Source organism: Pogoniulus pusillus, chromosome 9, assembly GCF_015220805.1.
Source record: "Pogoniulus pusillus isolate bPogPus1 chromosome 9, bPogPus1.pri, whole genome shotgun sequence".
Lineage (NCBI taxonomy): Eukaryota > Metazoa > Chordata > Aves > Piciformes > Lybiidae > Pogoniulus > Pogoniulus pusillus.
In genome coordinates this window covers 22,219,231-22,242,871 of record NC_087272.1, presented here as the reverse complement: position 1 = coordinate 22,242,871, position 23,641 = coordinate 22,219,231, and the positions used below count along the sequence as shown (strand labels likewise).

The 23,641-nt window shown below is 40.8% G+C and overlaps 1 protein-coding gene across 2 annotated transcripts in view; it reads right to left on the bottom strand.

The window, feature by feature from the left end:
• GALNT7 (polypeptide N-acetylgalactosaminyltransferase 7) overlaps positions 1 to 23,641 on the bottom strand; it is a 69,245-nt gene that overhangs the window by 17,023 nt on the left and 28,581 nt on the right. For both annotated transcript variants that reach the window (XM_064148860.1, XM_064148859.1), the window contains exons 2-5: positions 18,125 to 18,579; positions 5,701 to 5,867; positions 941 to 1,071; positions 595 to 674 (exon numbers count right to left, since the gene is read on the bottom strand). In XM_064148860.1, coding sequence (XP_064004930.1) covers positions 595 to 674; positions 941 to 1,071; positions 5,701 to 5,867; positions 18,125 to 18,579 — 833 coding nt within the window. The remainder of the gene's footprint in view (positions 1 to 594; positions 675 to 940; positions 1,072 to 5,700; positions 5,868 to 18,124; positions 18,580 to 23,641) is intronic.

Sequence of the window (23,641 nt, the reverse complement as noted above, 5' to 3'; positions counted from 1 at the left end):
GCATTTCCACTGTTGACTCCTACCAAGTGCTGGGGCTTGTAGCAGACAGGCTCAAGCCCTGGCCTCAGTTTGCTAAGCACAACATTCCAATGTGCTTCAGAGGAAACAAGTAAGACCATATTGCAAGAACAAAGATGAGAAAGTTAGAGAACTTTAAGATCACTAAGGAAGGCTCTAAATCCCCATTAAATCGAAACACTGCTGCTTTTTCTGTGCCAGAAAAATCACTTTTAAAAAATAGTTATTTTTGTTTAATTAGGCTCCTTATTCAGTCAGAACACTTTTATGAGGGCCCCTCAGATCATCATAAATGACAGGAGTTCTCTTACATTTAATCTACATTAAGCAATATATTCAGTGTGCCCATTAAAACAAACTATCTGCAGATTTAGTTACCTGACTGCCTTCTTTCCTCCTTACACAGCTTTTATACGAGGAGACAACAAAATCATCATACAGCAAATATTCATAGAGTTTGATACAGATAAATATAGCCATGAAACATATATCAACTGCAGTTTGAAGAGCAAAGATTGTTACAATGACTTTTTCTTCTCAAGAGACCAGACGCTGGAAGCAACAGGAGAACATTACCTGTCCTTAGAAATAGGAGCTATAAGTGGCGCATACCAATTAATTCCCACCTCACAATGTGCATCAAGGTAAACCAAAACCTTAAAGAAAAAAAAAAGTATTTTATATTCCTTTCTATTTCTGTATACGAGATCATGATGATTTAACTAAGCTTATTTACACTGAAATATTCTCATGTTATAAACAAACAAACAAAAAAATCAAGGCTAAAGGGGTAAAATTCACCTCCTTTTAAAACAGTACCAGTAATACATTATTATGCTTTCTATTTGAAAGGAGACAGCACCACCTGTCCCCTCCAAAACAAAAAAAATAATTACAGACTTGTGTGTGAACTGGCTCCTACCTGTCCAAGTTTAGCCTTCTGGGCTCCAATGCTCCTAGCTTGAATTAAACCTTCTCTCCTTTCATTTCGAAATACCTTCACAAGGCCGTTCCACTGCTTAAGATACTCATCCAGTCTCTCTTTTAAGTGTGCTATCAAATAACAAAACAATATATGTACATATATTGGTGAGGTTTAAAAATAAACAGTTATGCACTCTTAAAACCCAAATCCCACTCTTCTTAACAGTATCTATGAACCTTTAAGAGAATCTTTTCATTCAAGTGCTCATACTACTGTTTAAAAAGACTAAACCTGAAGAGACCATGACTTAGAGCTCTCTGAGTTCACGGTGCAGGCTTATCCCTGGTATCTCTGAAGAAAAAGAAACTGACGTGGTTTGCCACACCACAAGGGATCTCAGTAGACACCTGTCAGTCATTTCAATACATCACATAGTGGCTTTGGGGTGTTTGCCTGTACTTCAAACAGGCAGAGGCATTTTTACACTTGAGTAGATGCTTTCTCCTCACTAGATAATGTCGTATGCACAGCTGAAGGTACCACTTTTCAGTTACACATTGCTCTTCACTCACCTTTTCCTTCACAAAATTTTCTCTGAGTCAACCAAGACAGAAACCTACCATATTAAAATTATTGCCCTCCCTCTTCAAGCTGGGAGTGATCTTATGCTAATCTTCTGATGAAATTAATTAGAAAGAATAATTGGAGGGCCAGAACTGCAGTGAGTGAGCTTTGGCTCATTATACTGATGAGACAGCAAACCCTTAGCCAAAGGGACTTGGGTCAATTAAAGAATGAGTAACTGTGCAAGCATAGAGATAGGCTATGCTTAAATGGTTACAGATTTGTATTTGCATGTTGGTCTAAACTCATCTGGAAACCATGTTTTTAACACATAACTTGAAAAAGGATCCTAGTGTTGCATAATATTTTTGCACAGATGATTATGTTAAGAAAACTCACAAAGGCAGAAGGGCTGGCAGCCAGGTATTTGCAATTTGAATCCACTCATTCAAGTAGAGGTTTTCACTTAAAATCTAAATTTGTACTGAAAGGCTAAAAAAAAAAGTCTTATCTTCAGTTTCTCTTGGGCAGCAACCAAAAAAAGCTACCTGAAGGTACAGCCACAGCATCCATGCACTGGTTTGTACCAGCTTCAAGGGGCTGCTAGATGCCATGCCTATGCTAACTAATGGGAGAGGGAACATGTAGAAGACAGATGTCCCTTTCAGCAGAACAAGCCCTCAGGTTGCTTCAGCAACACCATTTTCTATGCCCTGCATCAAGATGTGATTAAAGTTTGGATCTTGCAGTAATTTTTTTTCTAGCTTAAACAAAAGCTACATTTAAACAATTGAAATGGAAATGGTGGGCTTTGGAAGTGAAGTTTTGCAAAGCTGAAAATTCAACAATTCCTTCAAAGAATGATCTTCTGAAACCACTGTCTTTTAATACTCTTCACCCGTATAAAAGAGTAAGTTTCCTCAACTGAAAGTTTTAAATATCATCTTCTCCTTTCCCACACATATTTACAATTTCTTCTGTAAATCCTTGTGCTTTAGGGAAACTTCGAGATACATAAGTACAGAAGTAGAGAAAGAACAATTTTCTCACATATGCTTTACAGAATAACATGTCATGTAATATACATAGAATACATGATATAACAGCTGTGATATACATTTTTATAGGCTAAAAATCAACAGAGTTATGAGGTCACACTAAAGTGGTACTAAGAGAATCTTTATACCACACCATTATTTATTCTGCAAATTCCAAAACTACATGTTACAGAAGGACTGTCAGGAACATTTTAAAGACATAACCCCTGAAGTTATTTCCAGCCCTCCTACTTATGAAGCCAAATGTTTTAGTTATCAAATGTTCAGCTATGTAAGCTCACAGTGATCTGTAAAAACCTGTCATACTGACTGTGCAAAGCTTTTCTACAGTACAAGTCTCAGGGCTTTGCAGTCCATTATCTGAAACAGTGCCAAGCTTCACAGTAAGTGCTATTTCCCAGAGGAAAACTGAATTTTCCCTTCTTCCTGAAATAAAAAGCCTGCATGACAGTAATGTATAAAATCCCACACTTATACAGTTAGAAATAGTTCATCCAGTGTTAAGTTTTGTTGATCCAGAACACCTATTTATGGTATCTGTCAACAGCTTTACAGCACTAATTGTGTGGGGTTTTTTTAATTAATTATTATTATTTGCTATTATATTTTACCTTTCAAAATATTAGACCCACCAATCTGGTTTTCCCTTGTTTGGGATCTTCTCTCACCTCTGAGTACATGATTAAAGCATGGATTGATGTTTTTTTTTTAAGACACATCCTTTCTCCAAAATGATCTTAGGCATTGCAAACTACAAGAGAAGGGAGGGGGTGGGCAGAGGAGGAAAGCAGGTTTTTTCCCCTCAACTTGTGGATGTCAATTTAAGAACTAGGAAATTGGTATCAGAAGTCCTCTCTAAAGCAGCTGCTTATGAGTCCCCTGTACTGTAATGCAACTTATATGGGGCTCTCAGCACTAACACAAGCACCGAGTAACGCTTCAGCTTCGCCACAGCAAGCACTACTAAAGTTACAAATACTGCTACCTGTCTATGTTCATTACTTCCACTTGGTTTATTTTTTGAGAAGCAGGATCAGTGGGAACGAAAAGCAATAAAAACACAAGTAAATGCAAAAGCTAGACAAAGCCTTTAAACACTACTAGTGACACTGGTGTTCACCTTGCAGTCGCTCCTTACAGGTGCACAGGCTACAAAAGTAAGCTGCACAAGCTGAGAAACTCTTCAGAAAGCAATAAATTTGGTACCTAAACATATAACAAGAAACACAAGAAAAACTGGGGAGGGGGGAACACACATGCAGCAGCATGGCCTGGACACTGACACTATGGTAGAAACTTCTGTAACACTTCTTGGACACTAGCTTCACTGGAGGTCTCCTTGCAAAGATCAGAGCTAGCAAGCATTCAATTAGCTTAGTGACACCTTCCTGCTACTGTTCCCTTTGTACTTTGAGCAAAGAAAAATCTCTAGAGCAGAATTCAGCACATCTCTTCATATGTTTCTCTACAGCCAAACACTGATGTTTGCAGAAGAGATAAGGAAGAAAGGGAGGCTCTCATGCAGCCAGAAGACTGTTCCCAACTGACTTCATAGAAAGACTTATAATGAGAAGAACGCTTCCCAACCATTGCAACTGTCCCCATCTGCAAGGCTGTGCTGGTTTAGGACCACAGGCTATCCAATACCAGAGGCACAACACGCACAGAGTTCTGGACACTTATAACTCCCCTCTGATGAAAGAGTATTTCTCATAAAGAACAGGGCAGGGATCTTAGGAGCTGAGCCAGCCTTTACAAGTGTTTGCAACCCTTACGCTCCAATTTAATTTCCCATTGCTGGAGAAGGTGATGATTAAGAAATAAATACAGCCACATAAAAGTGTGAGCAAACATCCCATTCCACCTGCATCTCTGTTCCTCAACACTAGTCTCACAGTGTTAGATGTTCTCTTCTGGGTAGAAAGTTGCATATGAATGGTGCAGCTTTCACAGCCCATCTAGTTCATGTTTCTCTCTAGGGAGAAAGAAGTGGAGCAAGATTCTACTCTCTTGGCCACTTTTCATCTAGAATGCAATTTGAATTACTGAAATTAATTTAACTGTGTTTACCAAGTCATAACCTAAAGCAATTTGAAGAACTATTATAGTGAAACAACAGTCCAAGTAAGGCGTTCGGAGCCATTCTAGTCTGCGCTTGTTTTCATCACCCAAAGATAAGAAAATTGTAATCTGACCTTGCTTTAATGAATTTTCAGATTCAAGAAAGTTATCTGGGAAAAGGAAGGAAATAGCAGAGACAAGGGTCTGTTGGATGCTACTTCCAGGCTAGCTGTATCTGTTAACCATTTACACATGACCAGAAAGCAGAACTACGGTTCCATAAAAAAAAAAAAAAGCAAATTTCTTCCAAAATGTTGCCTTTAACAATCACCATATATTGGAACACTGTAGTGTAAGTTCTTATATCTCTAGTATATGACTTTCACTTCTTTCCTCTATTTAGCCTTTTTGCATTAATGATGATGATGTCATCACTACAGGAAAAACAAGACAGTGTATGCTTACAAGAACCACAGTTAAGTACATACATTCTGACTCTAAACCAAAACCAGAATGTATGTTGCAGAGGAAGTGGAAAATACCTGGACTTCTGAAAGCTGCTGATATACAGGATTCAAAAAAAGGCAGAAATCAAAAGCCTTCCCCCCCAGTAAGAAACAATAAACATCTTAATATGATGTTTTATTTAAAAAAAAAGTTGAAAATTAAAGTGCTATTGAAAGCAAACTGGAATAATTCAAAATAGCTTTAGATACACTGGTTTAAAAAAAAAAAAAGAGAGAAGATACTTCTAACAGACTTAACTCAAACTGCTTTAATGCTCTTAAAACTACTTATTTTCACAAGATCTAAGAGAGGTATTAGCTACTTCAGCTTTCTACTATCTCCTATTACACACTGCAAATCCTGTATTTCCAACAGGTGAAAACACATAAAGGATTGCCACCTCTATGGAAACAGTTCATTGGAAGAGAGCATTCCTTTCACTGAAAGCACTGAAGAAGTAACTTAATTTTCCTGCAGAGAAACTCAACTCAATCCAAGGCAGGTAATAAACAAAACAAATGTTTAAAAACTACTTCTACAAATAGGGTGCTAATATTCCAAACATACCTTTGTTGCTAAAATCATCAATCAGTACAATTTCTGCCAAGTATTTCCTTGGTGTTCTCTTAATGACACTGTGGACTGTCCTCATCAGCGTGGACCACCCTTCATTATGGAAGACAATGATAACGCTGGAGGTGAGCAGGTTTTCATCATAATGCCAGTATTTGCATCTGCAAAAGATTTGATTTTATTAGTTTTTACCTTGTCATCTGCAGAGCAACATCTTTGTGCAAATAAAGTCTTCACTGACAGTTATCCTTCAGATTGAAGAGAAACAGGACATAAAATGCATTATAAGTTAAATACATCACTGAGATACGAGGCCCAAAGAGCAGCTTGCCTTCTGTCAGCAAGCCTTTTACCTTCCTGAAAGGGGCAGGACACAGCTGGTGAGGGATGAGTCCTGTCCCAACAGCTACATGCTTTCTCCTGAGTAGGTGGATGGCATTGCACAGACCCTGCTGACAAGATATCCCTGCCACCAACACCTTGCTGCTTGTGTGGACAGTAGAGTGGAGTGGAAGAAAATCTGCAAACTGTGGCTGTCAAGAAACAGATCCTCTTCAAAACATCAAGTAACATGCCTTAGGATGGACTGTGCATTTGGTTCATCTTTTGAAAATCAGGTTCACCCAGTAAAAGGATCGTCTGTAAAGTGCTGAGTTTATGAAGTTCACAGGCAGAATCTGCATAATCAGCAAAGTTGCAAACATTGTTGTGGCAAGGTAAAACTCATCAATTTCTGCCCTTTCATAATAGAATAAACGTAGCTTAAACCTAAATTTAAAAAGCTTAAATGCACAGAAACATTCCTGTGCATGAAATTATCTTATTCACTGAAATATTTAGTTTCTGAAACCAAAATAAATATGGAAAGAGGCCACATAACAGATCTATAGGTATTTTAAAGAACATTTCTTTGGCGAAGGAGGCTATATTTCACTTCCTGTCAGGGAACAGCATCAATATATATTTCTCATCCACCACAAAAATACTCAACAAATTGGCAGAAATTTGGTTCTGTGGGAAAAGAAAATTTCAGAATCAAAACAATCCACAGCTAAGTGCAATTCAGTAAGGCATTTCTTCTCCTAGTCTGGTGTACTACAAGCAAGCTCTGAAACAGCACGACTTTGACAAGTAGTTTACTGACTTGTTTTTATACCAGAAGTAGCTGCAGGTTATCATATTTATAAGCTACCAACATCCAAGTGCTAGAGTGTTTAAAATGCACAGTTCAGATCACTGATGTCTTTCTTCCACGGAACCTCTCAAAAGGTTACAGCTGATCACAGACTGCAATACGTCCATGAGTAGCAGACATTTAAACTACTGGCAAGTTGTTTAGCCATCTGCAGATATAAAGTGGATGTGCTACCCAAGTGCATTAACTGACAGTGTGAAAGGTTTTTTTTCCCCATCATACACTTAATAACAGATTAATAATAGATCTGTGTTACTTAACACATATTCATCTGGATTAATTTTGGAGACGGATTTATGTTACAGTGAAGGAAAATGGACTATTATACATTCAAAATTGGCATGGCAGCTGAATGCCATTGAGGAGCTCCATGTAAAAGCTAGTGGAAAATAAAATCACTTTTTGCCTCATAGGAGAAAGCAGTATCTGATACCAGTTGCACTGTTCTGCTGGCATGCACCTTCAGAAGTTTAGTTAGGAAACCGTTTCTGCTTTCCAGTTAAAGACAGCTGCACTTCAAAGTTCTTTCAACAACAGAAACAAAGCAAACACTGCAAAACCAATGAAAATCTTTTGGTTGCTTATGTCTCCCACTTCCTGCAATGGAGGTAAGTCACACTTTGAGACAAGATGGTGAAGACCATAGAGTGAAAGACATGAAGTAACAACATAATTTTAAAAAGACAAACTCATTACAAAAGCCTGAACTGAACAACACATCTGCATGCAATTTATAAGCATTTTAAAATCTGTATTTAATGCAGAAACCCAGAGGTCTAGACAGATTTTTGCTACATGTCCAACTTAATCTTCTCAAATCTGTCAGCACATCCAACTTTTTAAACTTGAAAAAGCATGTATTCCTAAATGTCCCATTTGCAAGCCATAAAAGCACTGCATTTATACTTCTAGTAAGAGCATACTTATTTTTTTCCAGAAACTTTATTCCACTTATTGGACAGTCCACAGACTGATTCATCAAGCCCACAAGCTCCCCATAGACTGCAGTAACGCTACGTACAACCTTGCCTCTCATCCAGCGTGGAGGATTAGAGGTTTGAAGCATGGTAGCTGGTTTTGATACCTGCAATTAATAAATATTTTGATCTCCATGAAATTTTCTCCAGAAATGTGGATATTGCACAAAACCCCAGATGGCCTCTGCTCTCATTTCCTTCACACTCACAGGGAAGGAAGCAGGGAACAGCCTTTCTTCAGTGGAGCAGCACTGACATCCAGTGGTTGGCAAACCAAATACCAAGAAATCATAAACATACTTTCCTTGGTTTGGAAACTGAATTTTACAGCACTAGCTTCCCTGTATATTTTAGGCACCATAAAAAGAAAATAAGAAGTCTGAACAACTTCCAGACTAATGCTTCAATTTTAAAAGGTAGGGTCAAGCAGATAAGGGAATCCAGGTAAAAGCTGCTTTGAAAACTGTCAGGGGCAAATTCAAAGTACACAAGGGTGTGTGGCAAAGAGGACCTAAACGTTTCAACCTGTAACTCAATTTCCTGCGTGCTGTCCTGCCCACATAGGGTACGACAATGCCCTTTCACTTGTGGCCTGCAGGCTAGCTGTGGTAAGAAAACTTGCTCTTAAAAAAACCCCACACTTCAGTTCTGTCTGGTACAGCTGAGAGGACAGAACTTTGCAGCAGCTATTCAGCAACAAGATGGTAGCATTATAAAGTAGTCCTGGCTCTAGACACTTCAATTTTCCTGACCTCTGCAAAGAGTTTTTTGTATGGAGCAAAAGAGCAGGTGTGTGCAGATCTTCACTAGACAGTGCTGCAAGGAGCAACAGCTCTATCTGCTTCCTTTCTTCAGGGAACTCACGGGTGAAAGGATTAGATCAGTCCATGAACAAAAGCTTCCTGTCCCAAAATCAGCACTGGTATTACTGAGCAAAAGCATGGACTGAGTCATAACTGGAACAAAAAGAAACCTTTTGAAAGATATACAATAACGATCTAATGGAGAAACAGGGTGAGTAACACTAGTTCTGACCATTAGCTTGCATACTTAAGACATGAATGAGTCCTACCTCCATCTTCACCAGCAGGAGGGAACAGCACCGATGCAGACCAAGCCACACCATCCTCCCATCACTCATCAGACTTATACATAAGCCATGGAAGCAGAGGAGCACCTTTATGTGGGACTCCTCTGCACAAGAAGCTGGATACCTGAGCTGGAGCATTCCCTTGCTTGAAGAAATTTCTGCTCAAAACAGCTTTGTACTCTTTTCATTGACTTGCACTTACTAATGTCCCCTCACCCCACAAAGGTACATGATCCAAAGACTGGGTGACCTTACAGCCTCTCTGTTAGCAACTACTGCAGCTGCAGGCACAGGCTCAAATTTCCTCAGGCTAAAAAAAGGCCAGGCTACAGGCTGCCTCTCTTGGAAGAATAATTCAGCCACCAAGTAAAAGTACAAGTAAAGAAGGAGAATACCTGAACAGCAGTTTAAGGATGAATCCCATTCAGGAAGATATTTACTGTGCATGCAATTTGAGATCTAAAGCCAACAGAAGTACTGGTCATATCATCCTCAATTCCTAACTTCCTTTGCATACCAGCACGTAAGCTCCAGAAAAAAAGCAAATGGCTGCAAATGCCTCTCTAGCCTGATATGACCTTCCTGAGGTCAACTAACTATCATCTTTGTTTGTCAAAGACACCTCAGTCCTCCCTCTGGATTTTAAAGCACTCTACTTGCGTGCTGGGATCGAAATGCAGCAGCACAGATTTCCCTGGGATAGCAGGCAGCTTCCATTGCACTCCTCTAACTGCTCCAGCAGCCAACTCCTATGAAGTTTCAGTTAGCTGTTTCAAGCTGAATGTCTTGAATCAGCACAAAGTTGAAGGTCTCAATGTAGCTTTTATCCTGAAATTGCAAGTGACATTAAAAATTGGACTCTCTCTTCCCCATTAATGCAGAACTCTTCGCGATTGTGCACTGTATTTTAATTTCACAGTTAAAAGCAGTATGTGATTCATGGTGATACCACTTATCACATGCTGATAACAATTTATAGTCCATGCATTTTTCTCACTCCTTCAGAGAGTCTAGCATCAGCAGAGACCAAAAGTAAATCAGGAGCACTGTTTTCATTTGCAGCTTCCTTTTCAAGTAAGTCCTGCTCTTACAAAGAGGCAGCTCTACAGCACACTATTCACATACTTTAATGCTGAATTCAGGGCTGCTTGTTACTTTAAATCGTCAATTTATTGAGACTACTACAGCAAACTGCATCTACCTCCTAGGAAGACAGATGAGAGTTTCTTCCACAAAACATTTACAACAGTTTGCTCATCTGTGCAGCTGACACAGCCAAGGTCCTGCTGGGACTAGCTGCTTGATGCCTGCACGTCTAGAGTAGAGAGAAACAAATGACAGAACTCGGCATTTCTTTGTCAAGATGCATCTAAGTAAAACTAATGTTAACACTGGATTTGTTACCTATGAAGCCTTACAAGGTATTTTTAGGCACCATCGATATCAATCCAAGATTTAGTCAGTTTGCAACACGGGTTCTTGAAGAAAAGTGAACAACTCAGAAGAGTTTGATCAGCAATTCCCCCCCACTCCCATCAGACAGCAGCATAACCTGTACTACATATTACCATGGGGCTTAAACCTGTGCTGAAGCAGCACTTCTTATTTGTACAATAGCTACAAGCTTTGTTCATTTCCATTCCTGAAGTGGTCTGCAAGGCTATGGGATTAAATTTTGTTATTAGTTCCTCCAGAAGCACAAACTACGTTTCATATCCTATCTCTAAAAACTGCCATAATCCAAAACCAGGGTAAGATTTGTATTCAAATACACCTAATAGGGAAATTAAAGGAATAAACATTGTGGTTTTTTTTTTATTACAAGATTCTTGCCTAATACTGAAAATTTTCAAGCAATAAACATTAATAGGGCAGGAGAGCTACGGCAGCTAGGCGGCTAAAATGAGTTCCCTTCCTTAGGGAAGCCACCTTACAAAGGGAGGGTGCCAAAGCCCTTTTCTTTCCTGTTTTGAAGTTGCATAGTTATCTCCCTGAGCATCTCCAGCCTTTCTGCAACATTGTGATGCACATGCACTACAGCAGGGAGGCATGGGGCAAGCAGACCACTGGGTACCCACACAGGACACTGCCGTGGGTAAGCTGCACAAGAGCAGTTTGCTGCCATGGGCTTTTCCCCCTGGAAGCAGTCAGAACTGCCTCCTCAGAAAACACTGGTAAAAATCTGCAACTCGCTAATATGGCAATTCTCATCACTTTTACATGGAGGCAGGAATTAGTTCGCAAGTTACAACTGGATGCATTTGCTTGCATGCAGCTCAAAAGAATCCAGGCTGTGCATAATTTTGGATTTATCTGACACTGACAGGTTTTACCTAATACAATGTACAAAAGGCTAGAAAGAAGCACTTGTATCAGGCAAGATTATTTAAATAAAATGGTCTACCACAGAAAACTCAAGTTGACCTTCTTATGCTCTGTCTTGTTCCTGTTATTTAATCTTTTAGTTTCACATTCAGAGCACCACTTGTTTGCTTGAGAGCTGCCTGCGTTTGCCCCAAAAACCTATGATGCAAGACAGCACTTGGAAGGTTTCATAAGCAATTGTAGGAAACTTCTCGGTTTTTATTTGCCCTCTGCTTTGGAGTCAAGGTTTAAGGCAGAATTTAAATTTATATCAGGCATTATGCTATACGGTTTTGTTGAGTAAGGGATCCTGTCCAGAGCACAGTCTGCTCATTTCAGATGCACACACAGAGGAAAGTCCAACTACACGTAACACACCTGGTGCCCCTGCAACTTGCTTGTACTCTTCAGGTGAACTATTTCTCTATTGAAATTTAAAATTTGACATGCTAGCAGCCAACACAGAAGAGACACAGGATCCATCTTCACTCTAGTTTTCACTACTGGAGCTTGAAACAACAGAAAGCTCTTGGTTTTGCTTTAAGACTAATACCTGGAATTCAAATCTTTCCTGAACAGGAGGAGATGCTCTGACAATGCATAGCTAACTGCAAGTATACCTTTTTTTTTCCCCTTTTGAAGCCTTGCCAGCTCTAAGACAGCTGATAACCTGCAGTGGAAAGCCAGCTTTCCTGATTTAGTGTAACCTACTATAATTCACCTCTCAACCCCAGCTCTCACTGAGGCACACAAAGACACGTGCACTTGCTATAAAATTAGTTTTCTTGGTTATAGAACAGTTACAGGGAACTAAATGGCACTTGAATAAAAGATTTTCCCAAGGTACCATGTGAAATGGAACCAAGTCCCTAATGCTCCATTTTCAATGGTATAGATACCAGTAGTAATTACTGAAACCTTTTTTTTTTCATATAACAGCATCAAATATGTAATTTGCACATCTTAGTAATTATGGAATTAATCACATTCCTGAAGAAAGTAGGCTCCACTTGAGAGCTTTTTTATTCCATCTCCTTAGCTGCAGTAAGAGTAACTTTACAACTAACTACTTACTGTAAGAGAACATACTAAATTGACGTTTTTTGCCAGGAGTCAAAAAGACCATCCATTTCTAATGAGCAGACAAAACTCCTCTCCCTTATGTTATACTGTGAGTTAATTGTTTACAAGTAAAGATGTTGGTGTTTTTTCAACTCTACCAGCAAAAAGTTTCTATGCAACTTGGTATTTTAACAGCAGTTGTATCGGCCAAAGGGTCCAAGCTGTCACCATCAAACTATGAGAGGAAAAATGTCTTTATTCACAGTTCTGCTTTAACACAGCTCTGAATGTGCATGTTCCTAAGTAAAGTTAGAAGTCTTTATTTCTGGCAAGAATTCCCTCCTCTGCTTACACTAAAAATAATAAAACCCCCAAACCAATACCCTTCAAAACTACAGTTTCTGAAAACAAGAAGATTCCTCCTTTTTTTTTTTTTAATGTCAAGAGCTGAAAGAACATCTGTCAAAAATACATTTCTGTTCACAAGGTGCACTGTACTCAAGCAAGGAAGAGTTACTTTTCCAGATTTTTCAAGAAAAACTTATTGCCAGTTGTTCTGTTTGAAGTAAAAATGTGACCCACAGCAAATGACCCCATTATTCAAGTACAAATTTGTAAGCCCAGTGGGGCATTCCCTGTAACATTAAAAATTAAAAGTCAAAATGGATAATCCATAGGAAAAAAAAAAATTCACTTTAAAATATTAATTTTGCCATGATCAGGCTGACAGATGTGTGTGGGTGATGCGGCTGAAATTCTGGCTCACACTGGTGAGCATACAGCAGCTATATATTGTCATATTGGAGGAGAGGAAATCAATGAAAGATTATTTTCTCTTATGCCATACGCATTCACAAGCCATAAAGCTTCCTCTCCCAGTCAAATGACTCAGGATAGAATTCCTGCAAGATTTCTCAAAGTAAGCTGTCAAAAAAAATTCCATCTTAAATACAGTCATAAGGCTAAAACCCCTCTGGGTAAGTAAGAACAAATTGTAAGCGAGTCTTCCATGGACTGGATAATGACAGCATATCAAGTCTGAGCAAAGCTTGTTGAGCACTGATCCCTTCTTACAGCCAACAGAGTTAATTACCCTTGCATGAAATCAGATCAGCATTACCAACATCCCTGGCTAAAGGGCTCCACAGTACTCTGAGGTAAAAGGACAGATAGGGAGTTTCATAGAGGATCACTCACAATATACTTTAAGAGAATGCTTCTTGACTTAACATTCAACCTAAATAAGCCTGACCAAAGTCATGCAAAATACACCAATGGAAATGGCTGACATAGCTTGGAGTGCTTACTGTCAAAGTGAACTTCATAGAAGTAAACCTGAGTTGTTGCTTAGTATTTTCGAGATAAAAGAAACTACTGCAACCAATGCACTGTAGATATGTATTCTTATAAATACTGAATACTGGTTCTTTGGAACAACTCACACTGCTTTGGTTTTGTGTAACCTGATTCAGCTCTTGAAATGAGCCACACACCCAACAGCCTCAGAGCTGACAGTGATCAGTCATTTTGTATATCAAAGTTTTCCTTTTATAGAGGAATGATAATTTAAATGTTTCCTAACATCTGCCATGCGAATTCACAATTTCAGTTCACAGAATCACAGAATATTAGAGGTTGGAAGGGAACTCCAGAGATAGAATCCACTCCCCCTGCCAAAGCAGAATCACCTAGGGTAGTCTGCACAGGAATGCACCAAGGTGGGTTTTGAAAATCTCCAGAGGAGACTCCACAACCTCTCTGGGTGGTCTGTTTCAGTGCTCTGCCACCCTCACTGTAAAGAAGTTTCTCCTTGTGTTGAGGTGAAATCTTCTATGTTCCAGTTTATAGCCATTCCTCCTTGTCTTATTGCTGCAGGCCACCAAAAAGAGATTGGCTTCATCCACTTGACACCTATGTCCCACATGTTTATAGACACTTATGGGATCTCTCAGTCTTCTGTTGTTACAACACTGGGGGGAAAAAAAGGGTGTAAGGGTGTAGGAAGGCTTCTTTGAGGACATCCTACCCAAAACAGAGTTAACAGCCCACTCCTAAGTATAGTAAATCAAACAAGCATGGCATAGCTGCAACCAAAGACTCTTGATGAAGCTCCAGTGCAAAATCCAAGAAGTACAGAAGGTACAGGCATGGACTGGCTACCTAGAAATACAGAAATATTGCCTGAACAGAGGAGAGGTTTAGGTTGGGTATTAAGAAAAAATTCTTTACTGAAAGAATGGTCAGGCATTGGAACAGGCTGCCCAGGGAGATGGTGGGGTCGCCGTCCCTGGAGGTCTTCAAAAACCATGTAGACATGGCACTCAAGGACACAGTATGGGGTTCAGTTCTCAGTGTTGGGTTCACAGCTGGCCTTGATGATCTTAGATGCCTTTTCCAATGGTAAGGATTCTATGATTAGTTGTATCTCAGGTCTGATAGAAGGCAGGAACAACATGTACAACGCAATATAAATGACTGCTCATAAAAGTAAAAGGCTGCCACCTTACAGGATAATAGTTTAAAAAATCATCAAGTTGTAGGAAAAAGGAAAACAGGTATTGCTCCACCTAAGCCCAGTTTGTGGTTCCTCTGGCCCTCCTGCAGAGTGCTGAAAGGCTGCAGAGAGGTGATGACTTTTACATAGGCCCATACATTCTAGGTTTGGTTAAGCAAAATCAAGGAGTTGCTGTATGCTAACGGAAGTGCTTGGCTTCAACCGCTAATCAGATTGTTTACAATCCCCAAGTGAACAGTACTCAGTACTGGCAAAATGGAGATATTCTGATATATCTGATAATGTGCTGTCCTCCCTATAGAGCACAGCAAGAATTGAGGCCTTTTACTGCAGCTGTGACAGCCCAGAATCATCAAGCAAAGTTCCTATGGAATCTATAAAGGCAGCTGCCAATGTGTCCAACTCCACACAACACAACTGAATCCCCCTATGTCACATTTCCCCTCTCTTCTCCCCATCCACCAAGGACAAGCCCTGAGGATACATGGCTTTCCAGCCATGAGAGAGAGTTCTTGCAGCACAATTTCACTCCTGCTAGCATCACCCAGGAAAGCATTTGGCATGCTCCACTGAAGAAACATGATGGCTTATGGTGATGCTTACAATTTTCTGATCCTTAAAAGGAAGAAAAGGCTGAGGAGAGGTCTATCTGGATTTGCATGCCTATGAAAGAGTAATCTCATCTTTACCTGCAAGATCTTCCTCAATTAGCAATGCCGAGATAACCAGACAAAAAAAAAAGGTAATTATACTGCTTAAACTGCTCCTTAGTAGGATTAAACTGGATGTTGAGCAGCCTTATCAAACAAAACGGCTTCTGAACTTTAGAAACAGTTCAATAGGAGGAAAGTAAATGGAGCATCCAACAGGGAATCTGCTACCTTCTGCTGCATTTCTTGCCACTATTAGGGGATGAGCAGTAAAGTGAGTAAATTAATACCTGAAAGCACATGACAACATCAGACATCCTACACTGCTTACTCACCTGCCATTCCCAGAAGACGCATGGAAGCCATAAACCTTTAACCTACTTAGGACAGCTGCAAGCATCCCAAGTATTTAATAAATAAACTATGTGATGTCAAGTTGTCTAAAACATGCCTTTCATTCATGCTGCTTTTCACCCTGTTATTTGCTTGCTTAGAACACCAAATAATGAAATAACTTTGATTGGTGCTGCTGGCTTTGACCTCCATGGAAGTCTTATTTGTAAGTCTGCTTTGAGGAAACTCTTTCTAACATTTTTTTTCTGCTCTGAGCAGTCATACAGCTATCCCTCCTATTCCCCAGAGTATGCAAAGTGTCCAATTCCTCTTTAGGAACCTCTATTTATTACTTCTGCCCTGCAGAACAGTAAAGGCAAACTTTGAGGCTATGCAAGAAATACTTTAGGAAGCTATAGGTGTGGAACTTTCTGGCAAACAGGCACAGTCTCTGATGCCTTCTACCTTGAGGAAGCACAGAGGGTATGAAGCATTTTGAGTTCTGCTGTCAAAGACATGGCTATTAGTCCAGGAAGCGGCAGCCCTGCATATAAAATGGTGTCATTTCTGTTTTGCTGTCCTTGCAGAGCAAAAAGCAAGGAGGGAAGTGTGCTGCCACCTCCTTTCTCCTCTTTAGGGGAGGCAGGGCCAAAACACACTCTGCTAACATGAACTCCTGGCACCAGCCTCACTCTGCTCAGTTAATCACAACACCTGATGGGGAAATGTTTTGCTGGGTTTTTTTTTTTTCCTTTCTGTGAGTTTCCTTAGTCCTTTTGCTGCCTACGAAAAAGGCCCCAGGGATTGTAAACACCTCAGCAAAAGCAGCAGTGTCTAGTGAATAATCTCCTAAAGGGAAACACCGACCTATGCAGGTTACCCAGATGGCTTCCTCTGCTTCAGAAAAACCTTGTCAGCACAAAGGTCCAACTGCTGACTGCAGCAAAGAAAGAAAACTGAAGTGACACCCAGGACAGCCAATGCTTCCTTGTCACTAGCAGCAGACAAACATGGCCCTGTCTTCTGACTAACAGCTAGTGGAAACCTTTAGAAAGTCACCCAAGGAACAGGGCATGAAGGATGGGAAACACTGTATTCTGTGCATTTAGTTCACTTTCAGTGAGTACACACCAGGTAGTAAATTCAAGCAGCTGTATGTGCATACGCATTAGTCAGACTCACAGCCAGCCAGCTCTCTCCCACCTTACCAAATGGAAAAATACTCACAGCAGTTCCTCAGTAACCAGTCATTCATCAAAAAAACACAAATCAGCTGCCACAGTTGGAAACATACAGCCCACAGGTTGGTACCCAATCCAGGGATTGGCACAGTCCCATTACTGGGGCTGAGGAAGAAGTGAAACAGGCAAGTGCCTAATTTCATACCAAACTTTTTGCCTCCTCTCCTCCAAATGCCAAAAATCCTTGCCCAACAAAAAAAGACACAACCAACCAACCAAAAAACCCTTGCCAATCAGTTTGTCCAGCTACCTGTCCTTGACTGACATTTAACAAGTAAAATTATACCAAAAGCAGATTAGCCTGAGATTTCACTCCAGCACATAACAAAGATCAGAAGAAACTGTGTAAACCTGATAGTAATCATTAGGCAAATGTTGATAAATCCTGAACACTAAAGTAGACAACAACCCAGCAAGTAAAAAATGCCTTTTTTCTGTTTCTTTCTTTATGATAAACACATTGAGAATTAGCTCCAAACCCCTAAGATCTACACTCCTGTTAAGGCAAGTAATTTAGCAGTTATTCAAATCGAGCAATATTTCTTTGTTTCTGTTCTCTCCTGTTATTTGTTTAAAATTTTAAAGCATCAAGGTGAAGCCAAAACTGAATAAACTAACCAGTATAGGAATTCCTGCAGAAAATGATAAAGAAAAGAATTATTTCTTTAAAACAAACCTCAAGAAATTATGGATTAAGAAAAGAAGATATGACAGCGAGGACTGTGGCTGGACCTGGAATATGCAAACACATGCATTTAGAGAGTACAACAGGCAGCTTCAGAGATAAATCAATACAGAGTTAAGTATGCATGAAAGAAATCATTGCAACAGCATTAAAAATATTATATGGAAACATTTTTCATGGTACAGCACTCTTGCCTGTCAGGACAATAATATAATTAATTATATTAAATAGCAATTAAAATCAAAGTAAAGAAAATAATTACATCCCATAAAAACAGAACTAAAAGAAAACAAAAAGTTTGCTTACTCTTCTTGACGTAAGTCATTAACACTTCGATCTAGTGAGATCATATCACTTGCCACCATATTAAACCCAAACTCTTTAATGCTGGCTTGAATGGATTCTTTGTATTCTGGTCCTAAAATGTATGGCTTCGCTTCCTCTCCAGGGCCACCAACAACTCCAGGAGACTCAGACTCTTTGGGTTCAAAATTACCAAGGACTCCAGGTCGCAAAACAGGATCTCGGTATACAAACGTCTGAGGCTTAAACGTGAGATACTGCCTCTGGATGATGTTTTCTTGTTTGTCATCACCACCACCACGATTTAGTTCATTTTTGGCCTTGTTTTTCCTTCGAATGGATTCCAAGTCCACTTCCACACCTTCAACGTGAGGCCAAGGTACCACAGGTTTGAACTTCTCATTTCCCAGTCCATGATCTCCTTCGTTTGGCAAGGGTCTGTTGACTTCTTTGTCATCCTATACATACAGAGAAACAGCAGGAGACCACATAAATTGATGACCCTTTATTTATTTAAATCTAGTATCTTATTGCAATGGGAGTTGGTACAAAATATAGGTTAAGCAAGAAGGGAGAAAACTGTGTTAAGAGGCTCCATGAACAATTTTTATGATAGCAACTGGCTGCTGGAGAACATCAGCAGCTGTTGTTCGCACTTACCTTGGTAAGTAGTTCCTGGAAATGGCCTAACAGCCAAAGCACTCCCAAAGACCAAATTGCCACATAGGACATTAACTTGAACACAGTTCATGCTGCACATCAAACCAATGTGCAGGTAGTACTGACAGAGCATTTCATAAAGGAGAGGGTGGTACAGAGGCAGACAATACCACAATAAAAAGCAGAGAGTCCTTGTGGCCACTCCCGGACACAGGGTATTTCTGAGCTGCTGAGACATCTGCAGGGTGTCAGTGCTTGCTAGATATAACCTCAGCACACTCTTACAAGAATGCTGTAACTATGTGTAATCTGCCATGCACATCTGTGGCAGCCTCAAGCTACATCTAATTCCTACCCATCACTCCCTTGGCTTGCTCCCATCAAACATTACTTCCCCTGTTGCAACAGCAGCACTACTTAGAGCCATGAGGTAAGCTGAAGGCACTGGGGAGAGGCAAAAATGAGATGTAGCCCTGAGCTGATCTGCGGCACAGCTACAGAGACCCAACTCAGCAAGAACTGCTGGGGCTGAAAAGAGGTGCCAAAAGCACTAACACTTGTATCTCCTACATCCTTGATTAACTTTATTTTTACTGCACTCCTCCCTGCCTCGTTACCAAGGGAGATGATGTTCTCAAGAAGAAAGGCTGGGATTTTGAAACCAGCGGCATTTGCAGTGATTAGCAAGCCTGGCAGGGCCAGAGATATGGTGGGAAATCTTGGAAGGACCTGTACAAGAAGCTTCTGAAGAGACTTGAGCATGAAGCTTCCAGAGTACAATAGCTCCACCTCTGAACACTTTCCAAAAGATACAGTCACTGCTTTCCCCAGTCCCAATCAAAGCAATGGTAGGGGTTGGCAGAGTTGTCTGGAAATTATCTAGTTCATCCCCACTGCTAAAGCCAGTTCACCTAGAGCACAATGCACAGGAGGAAGAGGGAGACACTGCCAGAATTTCTCATTTCCTGTGATATATTCATAAACAGGACAGATTAGAGAATTATTTGGGCTGGAAGGGACCTTAAAGATTTTCTAGTTCAAATCCCATTGCCATAGGAAGGGACATTTTCCACTAGATCAGGTTGCTCAAAGTGGTGTCCAACCTGGCCTTGAACACTTCCAGGGTAATGCTTCTCTGGGTAACCTGCTGCAGTGCCTCATCACCCCCCACAATAGGAAGAAATTCTTCACTACCTAACCTAAATAATACTCTCTTTCAGATTAAAAACATTACCTCTCATCCTACCACTACACATCCTTGCAAAAAGTACCTCTCCAGCTTTCTCACATCACTCCTCCTCAGCCTCCCCTGTAGTTACTAGAAGGCTGCTATTACATCTTCCCAAGGCCTTTTCTTCTTCAGGCTGAACAACCCCAACACTCTTACCCTGTCCTCACAGAGCATGTGCTCCAGTTCACTGATCACTTTTGTGGTCCTCCTTAAGATGTCTATGTCCTTCTTACACTGAGGGCCCCAGGGAGCAAGGGTGGGGAGAGAATCACCTCCCTCAGTACTACCTATATTTCTTTTGATGCAGCCCTGATCTAACAGCTTTTTAGATGTTACATCATACTGAAATCTACAGAGATCACCACACACATTTTAAGCAACATTTCATTGTCTATTCACAAATACAAAATCAAGCAAAAACCTGATCAGAAGGATGTCACCTATTCAAACCTGCTGGAGGCAGGAACAGCTTCACAGTTAGGTGAGATTTCTCAACAGCCCATCCAGTCACATCCATGAAAGCTCCACTTTCTCTAGCAAACCTGTTCCAGCTGCTTGACCAGTCTCAGAGTGATTTTTTTCCGCATACCTCAGAAGAAGTGTCTCATGTTGCATCTTGTGATAACTGCCTCTTGTCCTTTCAGCCCGCACCCTTCAGAAGAGTTTATTTTCTCTGTAGCCTCACTTTTGAGGGTGGAAAGATGCAACTGGATTCCACACTAGGCTTTTCTCCAGCCAACTCAAGCTAAGTTCCTCTACCTGTGTCAGTCTATGACGACTTTGTGACGTACTACAGCCCTCTAATCTACTTAGCAATTCTTTGCTAGGTCCTTTTTTACTAGTTAATATCTCTCCTCTGTTAGGCAGCACAGGCAGAGAAACCAGGCGCAGGGCTACAGATGCAGGCCTGTTCATGCTAGGAGGTTGAGAAACAAACCACGTCCCTTTGCATGGTGACTAAGCTCTTCCTAATATGCTGCAGTTTGCCTTTACTGCCGCAAGGGCACAATGCTGACTCATGTCCACGTCTAACTAAACCACACAATACTCAGTACTACATTTTTGTTACATATAATGCTGCATAATAAAACTTAAAATTAAGAAAAAATCCAGTATAAAACATGTAGGTTAGCATGGTAACAACAGGAGTCAAACTGGCTCAAATTCAAACTAGTAAGAGTTAATGCAAGAAGCACTGACTTCTCTGGTTGTTCTAGTTTAAACAGAGAAGATGTACAAATGCAGAAGTGATGCATTATTCTGTTCTTCCATGACCTTTTTATGAGGAACTCAAAAGCAAGCATGAGAGGGGAAGGATAAAGGCATATGAAAAATCAACATTTTGCAAGGAAGCAGAAGACTGTCATAGATCTAAATAAAGGTCTAAGAGGACTTTTGAAGAAGGCATCATCTCACACTTACCCTAGAAATCAAAAGGACAGCTTTGCCACTCAACTGTCATCACACTGCTGATCACTCAGTTCTTACCAACTTACATCGAGCTCCCCTCTGAATGCAAAGGCAGCTACAAAAGCCAATAAACGGCGGACATCATCAGGAAGGATGCTTAGAGAGCATCATTTTGACTGCATAAGTTTTCACTAACATTTCACTAATATTTATTTCTGGTCTCTACAACCCAAAAGGAGTTTGAGAATCATAGAATCATACAACGATTTGGGTTGGAAGGAACCCAAATTTACACCTAAGACTGAACTGCCCTATGTACTCCAGACCCTGGATGAAGGAGAGGAAGCCTGGAGGCAGGAATGCTCCCCACTGGTCAGTGTGGACTGGGTTAGGGATCAGTTACACAAATTGAATATTCATAAGCCCATGGGCCCTGACAAGATGCACCCAAGGGTGCTGAGAACACTGCCTGATGTTATCGCTCTGCCACTCTCTATCATTTTTGCCAAACTGTGGCAGACAGGAGAGGTGCCTGAGGACTGGAGGAGAGCCAATGTCACTCCAGTCTTCAAAAAGGCCAAAAAAGAGGTTCCAGGGAACTATTGAGCAGTCAGCCTCACCTCCACCCCTGCAAAAATGATGGAGCGGCTCCTGCTGGAGGGCAGCTCAAGGCACTTGGAAGAGAATAAGGTTGTCAGGAGTAGTCAGCATGGATTTACCAAGGGGAAGTCATACTTGACTAACCTGACAGCATTCTCTGATGCCATAACCAAAAGGGTAGATTCGGGGAGACCAGTGGATGTAGTCTATCTTGACCTTAGGAAGGCCTGTGACAACATTTCCCTTTAAATCCTAGTGAGCAAGCTCAGGAAGTGTGGGATGGAAGAGCAGACAGTGAGGTGGATTAGAAACTGGTTATGAGATAGAGTTCAAAGAGTGGTGATTAATGGTGCCAGGTCCAGCAGGAGAGCTGTAACCAGAGGAGTCCCCAAGGGATAAATGCTGGGTCTGGTGCTGTTCAACATGTTCATCAGTGACATTGATAAAGGGACAGACAGAGTCTGCTCAGCAAGTCTGCTGATGACACCAAACTGGGAGGTTTGGCTGATACAGCTGAAGGCTGTGCGGCCATCCAGTGAGACCTGCACAGGAGGCTGTAAAGAGAGACAATACAAACAGCTGAACATGGGATGAAACAGCATGATGGATGACAGCTCCATAAGCAGACTGTGAAAGGGTTGGGCAGGAAAGTACTTTCTAAACATTCTAATTCAACAGCTCTGGAAGCTGGAAGAGTCCAAGGGGAGGCACAGAAAAGCAGCCAGGTTTACCTGCCGCTCTTGGACGCCATCCTGGATGACCAGTTTCAAGCAGGCAAGAACTTCCTTTGTGTCCAGTATGAAATTAATTATCTTTTCATTTTAATCCCACCATGTATAAAATTGCTACGAGCTCCCACTTAGCCAGTTCTTCAACTGAAACATAACACTTCTCAAAGTAATTTATTTTGCTGTCACCAAAATTATGACTTATCTGGTATTACATTTAGCCTCATTATAACCGTTACACACAATTTGCAGTATAATGCATGTTTTTTGCTGTTCCTTTCCAGTTAGAAAATATATTCCATTTTTGCAGGCCTAGGAAAATATTGCACAAACCAAGAAAACTATACATAAAACCAGAACATGCTCCTTCACCTCTTTCCTCCAATTTTTACGTACCTAGGAAACATGCAGGGTTAACCTCTGCAGGCGCATTAGCAGCACACAGCTGCTCACTCCTCTCTCCCTCCCTCCTCAGGTCACAGAGCTAAGCACAGCATCAGCATTTTATGGGCATCCAAAAAAAAACAACGAACCAAGAACAAAACAAATGAAATGACCAGTGTTTCAGTGCATGGTGCAAACCACAGCTTCCAGAGGTTATCTATTTCCTCAGATATAACAGAAAGTTTTTCCAAATACTGACTGGATGTTTGGTCACAAACAAAACCAAGAACTATTTTAGTCATAGAATCAGCCAGGTTGGAAGAGACCTCCAAGATCATCCAGTCCAACCTATTACCCAGCCCTATCCAGTCAACTAGACCATGGCACTAAGTGCCTCATCCAGTCTTCTTGAACACCCCCAGGGACGGTGCCTCCACCACCTCCCTGGGCAGCCCATTCCAATGCCAATCACTCTCTCTGGGAAGAACTTCTTCCTAACATCCAGCC